Below are 15,597 nucleotides of genomic sequence, written 5' to 3'. Positions count from 1 at the left end.
AAAAATACAGTGATACTCTGCAGCATCTTGATCCTTCAGAGTAAATTCATAGAAACTGTAGATGTTGGGGCCTGGTGCAGCAGCCTAGCAGCTAAGACCTCACCTTGCACGGGCTGGGATCCCATATGGATGCCATTTCTAGTCCTGGTAGCCCCGCTTCCCATCCAGCTCCCTGCTTGTGGCCTGGAAAAGCAGTTGAGAACGGCCCAAAGCCTTGGGACCCTGCACCCGTGTGGGAGACCCGGAAGAGGCTCCTGGCTCCTGGCTTCGGATTGTCTCAGCTCCAGCCATTGTGGTCACTTGGGGAGTGAAACATTGAATGGAAAATGTTTCTCTCTGTTTCTCCTCCTCTCTGTATCTGACTTTCCAAGAAAAATAAGTAAATCTTAAAAAGAAAGAAACTGTAGATATTAAATATGTGCTGATTAGCTGGAAAATTTTGATTAGAAGCAAAGCTTATATTGGAAATTAAGATCATTTTCCTGTATTACTTCGGTGCCGTTTGCTTTAAAATCACTTACACTGGTATGCAATGGCAACATTAATGTGTACTTTACTTCTATGAAATGCTACCGTTTTGCCCAAAAACTAGTGGCTTAGAGCTGGAGCTGTCCCTGGGGTTCTGCCTCTAAGCCAGCGGGGCGCTTTTGGAGCCTGTTCTGGTGACCTGCTGCGTGCTGACCGCTCTGCAGAGTAAACGCAGGATGGGGAAAAAAGAGATTATGTTGCTCTTTTCAATTTTTTAAAAGATAGATTTTTAGATTTCTGGTTTCACAGTTTATCTTTTTGCAAGCTGTTATCATTCCAGAGCGCACATGTGTGTGAAATGTCCGTGAGACAGTGACACCAGCTGACCGGGGTGTGTCTTGTCCCTCCTGTCCACATCTCCTGGGGTGGATGGCCCTGCCAGCTGGTGCCCTGGCTCTCCTCTGCTCCTGCCGTCTCCTGTGCAGGGAATCTAAACAGTGTCTGTTCAGTTTCCTCTAAGTACAGGCCTGAGAAGGAAGTTGTTTCATTTAAAAAATCCTTACACAGCAAGTTGTACGGCCCACGCAGGGACCTTCCAGGGATGCGCTTCCCTCTGCTGCTCACCCCTGACCACACTCTGGTAGGCTGGGAGTGTAGTTTTACCCGTGTTCCCTCCGGCAGGGAGAGCTTGCCTGCCAGCAGGGGCGGGGAGGACTCTTCTGCTCCCAGGGCAGCAGCACGCACCCCCACCCCCACCCCACCCCCGCAGCACTGCCTGGTGCGTCACTCCCACGGTGCTACAGAGAGCTCCTGTGTGTTAACATGATGTTCTTGGAGAAAAAAAGGGAGCTTGGCCCTCCTGTTCGGGATCTCCCCCACCTCAAATCCACATTGCCTTATTCCTGAGATGCTGCCCTCCACCACTCCAGGACTGTTCGCTAAGGCCCCTCCAGCTTCATTGCTCACCTGTTTGGCTGTGTAAGGATTGCGATCTTCCCTGGGCTGTGTTTGTGGCTGTGCATGGAACCTGAGTTACAGGCCACCACGTAAGCAGCAGGATTGAGGATTCTGGTGAACAGACCAGTTGTCTGCTGTCTAAAAGGCAAGCCAGTGTGCAAAAGCACCTCCGTGTCATTATTAAGAGTAATAATAGTGTGTGGAAAAGTCTGCCAGGGAGTGGAGAATGTCTGAGTCTCGGGTAGGCTGAGAAGTTGCTGTTTGGGGAAGGGCTGCTGTTGTCGAATGGCACGCTAAGTTACTGCTCGTGACGCCAGCACTGGGGGGCACTGTGTGGAGTCCCGTGCTCTGCGTCAGCTTTAGCTCCCTGTTCAACAGATGTCCCAAGTGCTCGGACCCCTGAACCCTAATGAGAGACCTGGAAGAAACTTCTGGCTTCCGCCTGGCCCAGCCCCAGCCATGTGGCCGTTTGGGAAGCGGACTAGTAAATGGAAATTCTCCCTCTCTGTGTCCCTCTCAGATCAGTAAATGCTAGATAAAACAAGACTTCTTCATAGATTTGGGGGGAAAAGTTGCATACATTTAATTTAGGAGGGCCTTAATTTTTGTCTTGTGAATAGAAGGCCAGGTGCCTGTGTTCAGTGTTGTTCATCTGCTCCGTGCTAGTGGGAAACGTCGGGAACTCTGTCGGGAAAGCAGGTCTTACATAGTTTCCCATGTGTGGAAACTGGATACGATGACAGCATGATCATAAAGCATTTTTGGAAAACCAACGTGGGAACAATTTGGTGCAGCGATAAAGCTGCTGGTTGAGTGTGCTCCCTGCTGTCCCAGTGCCTAGCTCCAAGTGCTGGCTCTGCTGTTCCAACTTCCTGCAGTGTGTTCCCTGGGCAGCAGCAGGGGCGACTCAAGCAGCGGGGTCTCTACCACCTACACAGGACAGTGGGCTTGAGTGCCTCGTCCCGTGCTTTGGCCAGCATTTGGGAGGTGAACTAGTGCACCAGCTGATGGGAGTTCTCTTAGCCTCTCGACCACTCCTCCCGAAAACAAACAAACAAACAAAAACCTCCACACAACTGTCACACACACAAGCCAGCATCAGTAATCTGTTCACAGACCACTTGTCTCACACAGGCACAAGTAAGGAGCTGTTTAAGGGACTGCAGATCTGAAAGACAGATTACAGCTCCGGAATGTATTCAGATGACTTTTTGAAACAGATATTTTAATTGGAGTGGGGGTGGAGAAATAGTTGAGCTTCTGCAGTGAAATATTCAACTTCCGTAGCCTGTTATCTATAAATAACACAGATAAAGAAGCTAGTGGAATTCTTTTTCAAAAAATGTGCTCAGCTCACATACATGTATTTGTTTATATGTGTCTAATCCTGCGCCCGCCTCCCGTCAGTGGCTCAGTGATGGGGTGTTTGTCTCAGGAGATTGAGTTGGATTGTGTTTAATTTGTTGCTCTGAGCTGCACGAATGGTAGAGTCCCTTATGGTAGGGTTTTGAATAAAACCTCATCTTCTCTTTTCAAACAAGAGGAAAGAAAGCATTTGATCTGCTTTCTGAAAGTCTTTCTGTACGTCTCGCCCCTCCCCCCCAGAGACAACCAGCAAGGGGAGGAGCTCTCGCGGTTCTTACCGCACTTCGTATGTCTGAACTCGAGCACTTTTTGGTTTCCTGTCGGCAGTAATTCCACTCTGTGCCATCTTGACTTGCTTGAGGGGTGGATGAGTTGGTGACTGCGTTGCGGAGGGAGTTCTCACAGTCCGGTTGGAGCGTCAGACATGAGCCTGGGGCCGGGAGCGTCTCTGGAGCCCTGAACCAGCATCTTTGCCCTGTGACTTTGCCTTGGCTCCTTGTGCTTGGGCTGCTGCTCCTGAGAAGAGCTGTCATGACTCTGCTGGAGCCCGAGATGCTAATGATGGCCGTGCAGTCAGGTAAGCTCCGTGCTTCTGCAGACCTGTTTGCTGTAGGCTTTGTAAAAAAAAAGCTTGGACATGTTTGTTGTAGGATTGGACAGAAATGGGGAGGAAAATGAAGCATAAATTGTCTAGGAAATGTACTACATTTTTAGGTTTTGGTTATTTGTAAAAAAGGACTATTTCTCTAATCCATTAAATAAATGCTTACTGTTCAGAACACTTATTTGTGGAAAGGAAATGCGTGTTTTCTTCATCCTAAGCAAGCTTTTTACTCTTGTCTGTGGACTTCCAGTGAAGGGGATTACATTGCTTTGGCAGTTTTTGTATGTTACCGTCGAGTCGGTCATCTCTGCCTTTGTGGAGGTGTCTGCCACGTTCTCCCCTAGCCGTTCTCCTCGGCCCGTTGTAGCCGTGCCTCACGTTTTGGTTCTGTCGCGATCTCTCGGTAATACACAGAATGGGGACTAAAATGGGCACATGGGGACGTTGGAGCTGTGGGCAGTAAGCAGAAAGGACTTGTCTAAAACTCGTCTTCCAGTTCACAAGTATCTTTTAGAACATTTTAAAATTCCAGTTAGTTTTTGCTGCTTTCTTCTACTTTTAGTGTTTTTAAATTTGTTAAGTCAATTATCTAAAAATAAGGAATGTTCTTTTGTTATTTTTAGACTTCTACTCAAATGTAATCTGTCGTGTTTTCCAAAATGTATCAGAAGGTTCATACGAGTGGCGTTTGGGGACCTCACCCCGTGCCGGCCTCCGCTCGGAGGAGGACGAGCCCGTTGGTTCTGGCAGCGGGCTCGCAGAGCGGCTCTCGCCCTGCTCCTTGGGGAGCGCTTAGGTAGTGTGTTGAAGGCACAGATAGCTATCAGCCCAAGACGGATCAGACGCTCTCGGCCTGCGGGCGGGGAGGGGCCGGAGGCAGATCCTGCTGCCATCTTGTTCTGGCTTTGCAGCCAGCCAGGCAGTGAGAAGCTGAATTGCCCTGTTCCCATGTGCTGAGCATCCCAGGCCCCTTGCCCTGAGCTCCCACACCTCTGTGGGGCTTTGTGTTCTAAACAAGTCAGTTATGCTTATCTCAGTGTTTCCCGTCTGTCTCTGATGAAATAGTCCCCAGTTAAACGCACTCAGATCTTTGTTTCCTGCCTGTGTTCCAGTCCCCTGCTCTCTGTAGGCAAGTGCATATTTTATCTGGAGGAGTAGATTTGAACTCTTCTGCCTTCTTTAATTACCTTGTTACTTATGGCTGTCTCAGTCTGGTGGCTTGTGGAAGTCGGAAGACTGTTGGCTTCTCCTTGTGGTGGCCCCAGCGTTCCCAGTGCGCGTCCTGCCGGAGAGCTGTTTTTCCTATGACATATGCTGGGCAGGGCAGCCACCCAGCTGTTGGACCAGCTACTTCATAAAACTTTCAGAGGACAATAGTATGTAAGACAAGTATGGACGAAACTGACAAGGGTGATACGGTGGAAGGAAAGGCCTGCCAGGAGTGGACTGTGCTGCTGGGGGACTCGGTCTCTGTTAGCCTTATGTTTGTGAAAGAGGACAATTTGTGGTTCTTTTTTTTTTTTTTTAAAGATTTATTTTTATTATTTTTTCATTGGAAAGGCGGATATACAGAGAGGAGAGACAGAGAGGAAGATCTTCCATCCGATGATTCACTCCCCAAGTGAGCGCAACGGGTCGATACTATGCCGATCCGAAGCCAGGAGCCTCTTCCGGGTCTCCCACGCGGGTGCAGGTTCCCAAAGCTTTTTGGGCCGTCCTCGACTGCTTTCCCAGGCCACAAGCAGGGAGCTGGAAGGGAAGCGGGGCTGCCGGGACTAGAACCGGCGCCCATATGGGATCCCGGGCGTGCAAGGCGAGGACTTAACCACTTGCGCCACCGCGCCGGGCCCCAATTTGTGGTTCTTAGGAAAGAACCCCACCAAACTCATTCTTCCAGGGCCTTTCTCTCCTTTAATGATGTGTTGGTTTTATAAAATTGTTACCATTTTATTCTGAAGTGCTATGACCCTTAGCTGGGAGACTGAAAAACATATTGTGACATTTCTGATAGACTTTAGTACACTAAAACCAAGTGATTCTGCTGAAAAGTTTAGACAGCTTATTTAGACTTTATCTAAGTGAGCTGTAGGTTTTCTGGCAGGAGATTGTTTTATGCTTCCATGAAAATATAATTATGGGTCATGCTACCACTTAATACTCTTATTTTTAAAATTTTTATTGAAGATTTGTTTACTTTTGTTGGATTGGTAGATTTACAAAGAGAAGGAGAGACAGAAAGATCGTGCATTCACTGGTTCATTCCCCAAATGACAACAATGGATAGATCTGAGGCCAGGAGCTTCTTCTGGGTCTCCCACGCGGGTGCAGGGTCCCAAGGCTTTGGGCCGTCCTCGACTGCTTTTCCAGGCCACAAGCAGGGAGCTGGATGGGAAGTGGAGCTGCCAGGACTAGAACCGGTGCCCATATGGGATCCCGACGCATTCAAGGCGAGCACTTTAGCCACTAGGCCACGCCGCTGGACCCTGCTGGAGTTACTTTGAGAGCTGTTCTTACATTAGGAGATGAGTCCTCTAGCCACTGTCTTATATTTGAGTCTATCTTTGCCCAAAGCAGGTGCTGTTAAAAGCACGACTTCCAGCATTGAAATTCTTGTGTTTTGCGCACCGTGCATGGTGCCCTACCTGCCTGCCTCCTGTTAAACAACTGCGCTGATGAAGCCGCAGGTAGAGTCCCTGTCACTCCTATGAAAACCTGCCCCTGTGGTTAGGAAATGCATGATCTGCACTGACTTTATGTTATCAGGACTGACTGTGCTCTGGTCTAGAACGGAGAAACACTGCGGCTCGGCTCTGGACAGCCCAAGTTAACCGTCACAGTGCTCAGAAATGTTATTTATAACTGAGGAACATCTCCGTCCGTTTCCTGTCAGTTCTTGACATGTGTGTCCGTCCCCACCTACCTCTTCACTTGTCCCTGGTCCTGATCGTTAGTCCTGGAGGGAGAGAGCAGCGGCCAGCTGCGGGGAGATGGTGCTGTGACAGGGCAGCTGTGTGCCTTTGTAGGGTGCCGTGGCCCAGAGGTCTGAGGAGCCGGTGGGAAACTCCAGGCCCTTCGGCAGCACCTTCTGGATGCCTTAAGTCTGTGAGTATTAATGTTGGGTTTAAAATGAATGCACTTGGCGGTAGGGCTGGGGAGGGAAAAGGCAGTTTTGTTTAATTTAAGGGATTTTTGCATTTTGAAGGAAACATGAGATATTTCCTGCTCTTGGCTGTATCTGAGGTGAGGACATTGGGCCTGTAAGGTTGCCACATGTCCTGAAGTGCAGAGAAGCAGGAACAGTCGTTTCCTCACTCGCATGCCCGTGTTTTTCGGAGAGGGCTTGTCAGAGCCTCTCCTGGTGAGCTTGTTGAGCCTTTTTCCCATCTTGGTCTTCCCGTCTTGGTTTTTTCAGGCTGGAGCCCACCTCCACCCCTGGGTAGCGTGGTCCCAGTGCCGTAGCCCCCTCAGTTCTCTGCTTGGCCTGCATCTTGCCCTCCTCCTGGCCTGGGTGATGAGCGCAGGGGCCAGGTCAGCAGATAGACAGCTGCTGTCATCGGTTTCTGGCTTACTTCTCACTACCCAATCTCTGACTCATCGATTTGTCTGGTGTCTCCTTAGAGTTAGGAGCCAGATCAAAGGAATTTGAGATCGTCTGTGTGTCTCCATCATCTTCTCCACCAGTCCCCTTTGTTTCCCTCTGGATGAGGCAGACTGGCAAAACCATGAACCACAATTTTAGCTCAGGTCAGTGCGAGAGTAAGTACAGATAAGACTCAGACAGTCTACTCTTTGGCCAGGGGGAGGGGGTCCTTCACCTCTCTGATTACTGCACGCATTGCTTCTGACAATACTAAAGAACCCTGCTCTGCTATTTGCAACGTAAAAACTAAGGTGCTTTGCCTCATATTTGTGGGGCTGAAGCAGATGGAGCTCTGACTCACCGGAGTGGCAGGGTGAAGCCGGGCCGGAAAAGAGGGATGTGTGCGTGACATTGTGGAAGAGAATTTGGGCGTGTCACACTTGAAAGTGTTTGTCTTAATGTTTTCCAACACTTTACAATATCCACGCTTTTACGTTTTAGGGATATTCCCATGCTTACAGGTTCATAGTAACAGATGGGAAAGATTGAGATTCTTTTTTTTTAATTTAAGATTTATGTATTTTTATTGGAAAGTCAGATCCATAGAGATGAGGAAAGACAGATCTTCCATGTGCTGGTTCACTCCCCAAGTGGCAGCAGTAGCGTGAACTGAGCTGATCTGAAGCCAGGAACCGGGAGCTTCCTTCGGATCCTTGACATGGGCACAGGGTCCCATGGCTTTGGGCCGTCCTCGGCTGCTTTCTCAGGCCACAAGCAGGGAGCTGGATGGGAAGTGGAGCAGCCTGGACACGAACCTGCATCCATATGGGATCGTGCCTCATGTGAGGCGAGGACTTTAGCTGCTAGGCTACCACAGCAGACTCAAATTGGGATTCTTTGAAAACTACTTGCAAGATCCATTGTAAGTTAAAGTCATGTTTTATCTCGCCTCATTGAGAGCCTGTGTTCCAGGCACAGGGTTTCGCGGTGCCAGGTCCTACGTGCCCTGCCTACAGGCCTGTCACCCTCTGGTTCCTCTCCTCCTCTTCTTTCTGTTGCCCCATCTTTGCTGCTCCGCACACTGTGCTGCTGTGACAGGCGCTTTGTATTGGCTCTGCCTTCAGTCGGTGTGGAACCCCCTGGCTTGCCGCTCCACGCTGCAGCTCTTTGTTGAAGTGTTACTTTCTGAATTGGATCTTCTCTTTTGTCTTCATAGTGCTTGTCATTTGGCAAAGCACATGGCTTAGATATTTGTTGGTTATCTCTCCCTGCTAGACTGGGAATGACTTGTTTTCTGTTTGTGTAGAGGTACCTGACACACAGCCAGCCCTTAACAACTCTGGAAAACATTGCTGACCCTGAGCTTTGCAGTGCGCTGTAGGCGCTCGTGTCCCGTTGTACGGGGCGCCCTCAATGACAGGGCTCTGTCGGGCGGTGGGGCCTGCAGAGTGAAACTCCCCGGCCTGCCCTAGCGCGTTGGCACTGCTGTCACCTCACGCATGTGCATGACACTGCGGCAGAATGCGGAGTTAGGTATGAAAATGCACCTGCATGTATCTAGCATCTTTTCAGCTTTCAGTTCCACTGTGAGTGCAGTCCTCAGCAGGGAGTGTGAGGCGTGTGTGCTGTGCTCAAGGGAATGGCTTCGGAACCCCAGTTTCCTTGCCCTGCCATTAAGCAGCTTTGTGACATCGGGTAAATTATTTTACTTCTCTGTGTTACTGGTTTATTCTTAAAATGATGATAACAGATCGTACCCACCTGAAGAACGTGTTGTGGATGGAGTTAACCCGTGTTGAATGTGCATAGTGGTTCTTGGCATGTAGCAGTGTGTGTTTTTCGTCATCGTTGTTGGAAGTTTTAATACTGCTAGATTGAGAGTTTTTTAATTGCTTTGTGGGTATTCTGACATCTCGTCATAATCCTTTTGAAGTATGACAACTCATAAAAATTTAAAAAAATCTATATTTTCTGTAATGTTGAAATGCTTCTGGGAATTTGTTCTAAGAAAGCCATAAAAGATAAACTTTTTATGTAGAGATGTCCAAAGCAGCATGATTTGTGATGGTAAAGACAGAAACAAATGGGAAGAGCTTGGATTTTAAAGCTGTGTGTTAGACTTTCATCTGCTTGTGTACAGGCAGAGTGACACACACACACTACACCTGGCTGGCTGCATCCCCCACAGGGCCCCAGCCGGGGGCCTGCTACTCCTCCAGGTCTCACAGGGGGTGGCAGGGCTCAAGCACTGGAGCCATCATCCGTTGCCTCCCAGGAGCACGCTAGCAGGAAGCTGGGTCAGAAGTGGGGTAGCTTGCACTTAACCCAGGCACCCCAAGCTGTGATGCAAGTGTCCCAGGTAGCGGCTCAGCATTTTGGACCACAACAGCTGTTCCTCAACCAGCGTTGTGAAAAATATATTTATTTATTTTTTTTGGAAAGGCAGATTTACCAAGACAAGGAGAAACAGAGAAAAATCCTCCATCTGCTGATTCATTTTCCAAGCGGCTGGAAAATGGTTGTAGCTGAGCCAATCCAAAGCCAGGAGCTTCTTCTGAGTCTCCCACATGTGTGCAGGGTCCCAAGGACTTGGGGCATTCTCTGCTGCTCCTCCAGGCCACAAACAGAGAAGTGGAGCATCTAGGACATGAATCAGGTGTTCATATGGGATCTTGGCACTTGGAAGAAGAGGATTAGCCTGTTGAGCCACTGCACCAGCCCCTCAGCCTGAATTTTAATAAAGCAAGAATTCAATAAATAAATAAATAAAGATTGGTGGCTGGTGGGGCACATGGTGGCATAGTAGATTAAGCTTCTTCTACCTGCAGTACTAGCATTCATGTGAGTGCCAGTTCGCCAGTTCGAGTCCTGGCTGCTCCACTTCTGATCTAGCTCTCTGCTTAAGGCTTGGGAAAGCAGTGAAAGATTGTGAAAGCATCTGAATGCTTGGCACCCATGTAGGAGACCAGAAGGAGGTCCTGGCTCCTGGCATCAGAATGGCCCAGCTCTGGCCATTGTAGCCATTTAGGGAGTGAACCAGCAGATGGAAGATCTCTCTCTTTCTCTGTATCTTCTCTCTCCTCTCTACATAGCTCTGCTTTTCAGGTAAAAATAACTTTTTAGAAGATTGACTAAATAAAATGTCCTCAGATGACTGAATGCTAGTAATGTTGTTATAGATCATGGAAGAATGTTTTCTGTTTATCCATGTGATTTTAGGAGAATGGCTCTCGCGCTACATGCCGGGATATTCATAGCTATTTGGATAATGAAGTCATAGGGAAGTATTTTTTCCTTTGGATTTCCTATGTCTTTTTGATTTTATTGATGAGCATTTTGTCTCAGATGAAACTCAAATGGTGTATGTGTACACGCTTGTGTTCTAGAGTTAAAAGGGAGAAAATGTTGAGGCCCAGCAGCTCGGGCGAGGGGTTTGAGTGATGACTGGGGACCCCTGCTGCCAGAGCCCATGCTCCCCACCTCCCCACCCCCAGGCAGGCACTGTGCAGTAAGGCACGCCCTCTGACTCATCGTGCTGCTGTAAATCCCTTTTACATTTCTGCCTTTGTTTCTGTTTTGTAAGATTTATTGAAATTTATCTTTGCAGTGTTTGTGTTGGGCCGTGTTCTTGGCAGAGCTGTAGCCGCTGCCTATGGACACTTACTCTCAGTGTGTGGAATCTTCCAGAAGTTTTTATAGAAGAAAACAGATACTTTTGTTTTTGTTTTTGGTGGAAAAGAATGATCTGACCTCTCTCAGGCACAAAATGGTTACACTAGTGAAAAAAAAATCTGAATTATTTAGAAGTGCATGTCTGTAATAGGTTTTGTTTTTTTTTTTTTTTAAAGATTTATTTTTATTATTTTTTTTTTCATTGGAAAGGCGGATATACAGAGAGGAGAGACAGAGAGGAAGATCTTCCGTCCGATGATTCACTCCCCAAGTGAGCCGCAACGGGCCGATACTATGCCGATCCGAAGCCAGGAGCCTCCTCTGGGTCTCCCACGTGGGTGCAGGGTCCCAAAGCTTTGGGCCGTCCTCTGCTGCTTTCCCGGGCCACAGGCAGGGAGCTGGAAGGGAAGCGGGGCTGCCGGGATTAGAACCGGCGCCCATATGGGATCCCGGGCGTGCAAGGCGAGGACTTAACCACTTGCGCCACCGCGCCGGGCCCTGTAATAGGTTTTAGTCTGTGGCTCTAGGTAAGTGTGCAAGGCTCTGAGGAATCCATGCTCATTAGCAGAAAGTTGAAACTCATGTTGCCAATCTTTGCCTAATTAATAGGCCCTTGGCACTCATGTTAATTAAGTTAGCCTTCATTTTCTGAACTGTTATCTTAGTATATTTTCTTGAGAATCAATTGGATTGTATTCAAATCAGTGCCTTAAAACTAGTGTGTGAAATGGTTGGTTGTCAGGTGTTGAAGAGTTGCTATATATGTATCATGTGTCTGTGTATATATGTGACATACATATATGACACACATGCATATATATGTGTGTGTGAGAGACAGAGGGAGAGTTCCCATTGCTGATCTCTCCCCCGATGCCCAGCACAGCCAGGGCCAAACCAGACCATCGCTGGGTGTCTGAAGCTCAAATCAGGGTGTCCCAGATGGGTGGTAAGGACCCAACCACTGGAGCCATCACCAACTGCCTCTCCGGGTAAGTGCTAAGAGGAGTGGGAGTCTGGAACTTGATCCCGGGCATCCCAAAGGCTGTCCTATCCATTGTGCCAAACAACTGCCCCGAGGCTTATTCTTGACATTCTAGAATGCTTAATTAAGGAGACCATCTTAGACACAACCTGCTGTAAAGCCTTCGGTTTACAGATGAACAAATACGGGATACGGTTGTTCAGTGTAGCTTACCCAAGATGTCGTAGTGTGCACGCCTCGTGACTTTTCCTCGCTGCCCCTCGGAGTCACTGAAGGCCAAGTATTGTTTGTTGCTTCTTTTGATCTTGATTGAGGCCACTCTCAACAATTGTGAGTGGGAATAAGTTTGACACATCTCACAGCATCTTGGGAAAACAAGAGGACTCTCTTCTCTTCCTCCTGTGTGAACACTTGTGTTAGCTTCAGAAAAAGACCTGTGCCTGTTGTCCGAAGTTGAATTTCTTCTTTTAGGCACTGGTGGAGCTTGCTCCTCAGTCCTGCACCTGTGTGTTTGCGGGGACTTGGGATGAGAGGCGGTGGGGCTTGTCTGTGCTGCTGAGATGGCAAGGTTGTTGTGGTAGTGGTTTTGAGTTACTTAGTGGCAGCATTATTTTGTTTTTCTTCATAATGCTGATTTACATAGCAGTTTATGAATCAGGAAAGGCCTGGCTGTCCTGGGAAGTATTGACCCTTTGCTCACACTAAACACAAAAGGATGTTCGTTAGAAATGGCTCTTAGACCTAAAGGCGAAGCGACACGAGAGCGTGGACCATGACGCGGATAGCCGTGTTTGTTTTTGTTTTTTTGTGGAGGGATCATCTTTAACTGAATTTTGTTGAGTTTAAACACATTTTTCTTTTTTGTTCAAGATGGAAGTCATTGAGAAAATGAAAAATTTTCAGTATTTTATATTTATCTTTAAGAGTTCTATATAAAATTTATAAATAACTTACAGTATGTGATAAGAAAATAACCTAGTTAAAAATGGAGAACAGACTTTATTATACACTTGTAAAATATATGAATGTCCAATAATTCTCACACGAAAAGCTTCTGAACATTATTCATCATCAAAGAAATGCAGCTTAAAACCACAGCGGGACAGTCCTTGTCCTTCTGAAGAAGGTGCTGACAGTGTTGGGGGTAGTGGGAACCCAGGTGTGGCAGGTGGAGTGTGAAGCTGCATAGATTCTCTAGAGGGAACAGTTTGAAGGCTGGCATTGTGGCATAGGGGGCGAAGCTGCCTGCAATGCCTGCCTTCCGCTCGGGCGCCGGTTCATGTCCTGGCTGCTCCACTTGCAGTAAGGCTCCTTGCGGGGAGCCCAGGAAATCAACAGAAGATGACCCGGGTGCTTGGTCCATTGCAGCCAGAGGGGAGCCCAGGATGAAGCTCCTTGCTCAGCCCTGGCTGTTGTGGTCACCTGAGAAGTGATCAGAGGGATGGAAGATCTCTCTGTCACTCCCTCTATGTCTGTAACTGACTTCCAAATAAGCAATAAATTAAAAAAAAATTTAAGAGAATAATTTAGCAGTTTCTTATAAAGTTAAACATATTTGCTATATAACCTAGCAGTCCTGTTTCTGAGTCTTTACCCAGAAGCTAGGAAGGTCCGTAGGAACTTTGTTCCTAATAACCCCAAACTGGAAGATACCCAGATGTTTATTACCAGCTGAAGGAGTGAACTGTGATACCTGCATAAATTAGAATACTACTGGCAATTAAAACAAAGAGACTGCTGACTGATGGACTCATGTTTTGATGAATTTCAAAAGCAATTTCCTGAGTGCAAGAAGCCACATTCAAAAGAGTGTACTCTTAACAATACTACTTATGTGACACTCTTGGAAACAGGGTGATTGGACAAATGGTAGGAGACCCACATATCCTAGTGCTTAGGTTTGAGTCTGCTCTGGTCCCCACTGCAGCTTCTTGCTCCTGTCCACCCTGGAAGGAAGAAGTGATAGTTCGGGTGGAGTCCTTGCCACCCCCACACACGGGAGACATGGTTTGCATCTGCAGCACCTTGCTCCCTCCCTGGCTCTGACACAGCTGGTGTGGCAACGTGTGCAGTCAACCTGCAGTAGGAACTCTCTGTTTCTGCCTCAGCAAGTTACAATGCCACCTGCCATACCATCATCCATGTGGGCACCAGGTCACGTCCTGGCTGCTCCAGTTCTGATCTGCTTCCCTGCAAGGCAATGGAGAATGGACCTGTTTATTGGGTGTCTGCCACCCGTTTGGGAGACACAGGAAACTCCAGGGTTTGGCCTGGCCCCTGCCTGGTCATTGTGGTTACCTACATCTCTCTGTAACTGCCTTTCGACTAAAATGTGTGTGTGTATATAAATAATGTAGGCTCTGGGGTACTTCTCATCTTAAAAAAGATGGTGAACCATTGGTAAATAAAACACCCGGGATGACACTGGGGCATGCTCTGAGGGTCCTGCTCATGAGTTTTCGGTAGTTCAGCAGTTCTGAATTACTGCTGCTCTTGCCACTGCAAGCACGATAAAATCTCTCCAGAATTCATTGGCTGACATAGTCCACCTTAGAGTCTCCGTTTGCCCAGATATTCACTGCAAGCTCTTGGCTGGGATAGTTGATTGATTTATTCTGTCCTCTGTTCTCTGTTGTGGTACCAGGTGTCCTCTGCAGACTCCAATGGTCTGCCATATCCTCCATGTGCATCTGGGTATGCTGTCCACTGCTCCATATGAGCCACCAAGGAGGCCCAGCTCTGACACATGTGCTCCACAGTTAGACCATGCAACCTGCAATTCTCTCCATGGTTGGGGTTCTGAGTCCAGTGATTCAGTTGGGGGGATCTCCAAAGAAACTTCATTTGAGGTGATCCCAGACCAAATTCTTGCGTGTTCTTGCCAGTACAGGGCTTGGCACAGTCCATCACCCCAATCAGGTAGTGGTTGCAATTGTTGGGTTAGTTGTTTCCAGCCCTGTCTTCCACACGAACCAATGGATGTTACAGTCCACTGGCTGCTCCACATCTAATACACTAGCTCACTGCTGTTGGCTTGGGGAAAACAATGGAAGATGGCCCAAGTGTTTGGCTCCTGCCACCCTTGTAAGATATCTGGAAGAAGCTCCTGGCTTTGGCCTGACTGAGCCCTGGCCATTGTAGGCATCTGGGGAGTGAACCAGCAGATAAAAAGATTTCGGTGTAAGTCTGTAAACCCTCTTCTGTGAGTCTGATTTTCAAAATAAAACTTTTTAAAAAAATGAATCTTTAAAACTACACACACACGAATGAAGGACAGGTGTTGAGTGCCACATCCTACACCTCTGTGTTCCGCATCAGCGTGCTGGTTCAGCTTCTGGCCATTGCATCCTGGGTGGCTGTAAACAGTACCCATGTTGGACACTCCCATGGGTTCTGGGCTCCTGGCTCCTGCCTGACTCCCAGACCTGGCTGCTGTGGGGATTTGGGGGGATGAACCAGTGGGTGGGCATTGTGGGCATTTGGGGGGTGAACCACTGGATGGAAGGTCACCATTTCTCTGACTTTGCTGTTGCTGCATTGCATTCAAGTCGATGAAAATAACTGAATTAAATAGGTAAGATGGTATGAGAAAGCAATTTCATTTTTCTCTGAGGTGACAGAAGGCTCATGGTTTGCCTGGGTTTGTAAGGAGAAGGAGAAATTGAATACGAAGAAGTATAAGAATTTCAGGGTGAGGAGTTGCCTCTCATTGTTGCAGGTTGTACAGGCATGCACACGTCCGTATGCCTTGACTGCACTCGGTGAGGCTTGTTGCATCTAAAGCTCAGTAAAGTTGATTTTTATAAACTTGTAAAATTATGTTTAATTGTTGTAAGCCCAAAGTGATCTTTAATTCAAAACTTATCTCCTTAATATAAGGCTGACAACTACTACAGCTATTAACTTGGGTCTTTCATTCTCAATTCCTGTTCCCCTTTTCTGTCTGCTCAATTTTCAAAGAGAAACAAG

The 15,597-nt window shown here is 47.7% G+C and overlaps 1 protein-coding gene and 1 long non-coding RNA gene across 2 annotated transcripts in view; both read left to right on the top strand.

The window, feature by feature from the left end:
• Window positions 1–2,416: 2,416 nt before the first annotated feature.
• MRTFA (myocardin related transcription factor A) overlaps window positions 2,417–15,597 on the top strand; it is an 84,947-nt gene continuing 71,766 nt past the window's right edge. The window contains exon 1 of the mRNA XM_040986471.1: window positions 2,417–3,367. Within this exon, the coding sequence (XP_040842405.1) occupies window positions 3,322–3,367 (46 nt within the window). The 5' untranslated portion in view covers window positions 2,417–3,321. The remainder of the gene's footprint in view (window positions 3,368–15,597) is intronic.
• LOC121160590 lies at window positions 10,287–11,315 on the top strand. Its single transcript, XR_005884557.1, has 2 exons — window positions 10,287–10,797; window positions 11,154–11,315. It is a non-coding gene; the product is annotated as an uncharacterized LOC121160590 (long non-coding RNA).

The sequence above is a fragment of the Ochotona curzoniae genome, unplaced genomic scaffold, assembly GCF_017591425.1.
Source record: "Ochotona curzoniae isolate NIBS_2020 unplaced genomic scaffold, NIBS_Ocur_1.0 contig_1014, whole genome shotgun sequence".
Taxonomy (NCBI): Eukaryota; Metazoa; Chordata; class Mammalia; order Lagomorpha; family Ochotonidae; genus Ochotona; species Ochotona curzoniae.
This window is presented reverse-complemented; position numbering and strand designations above follow the sequence as displayed.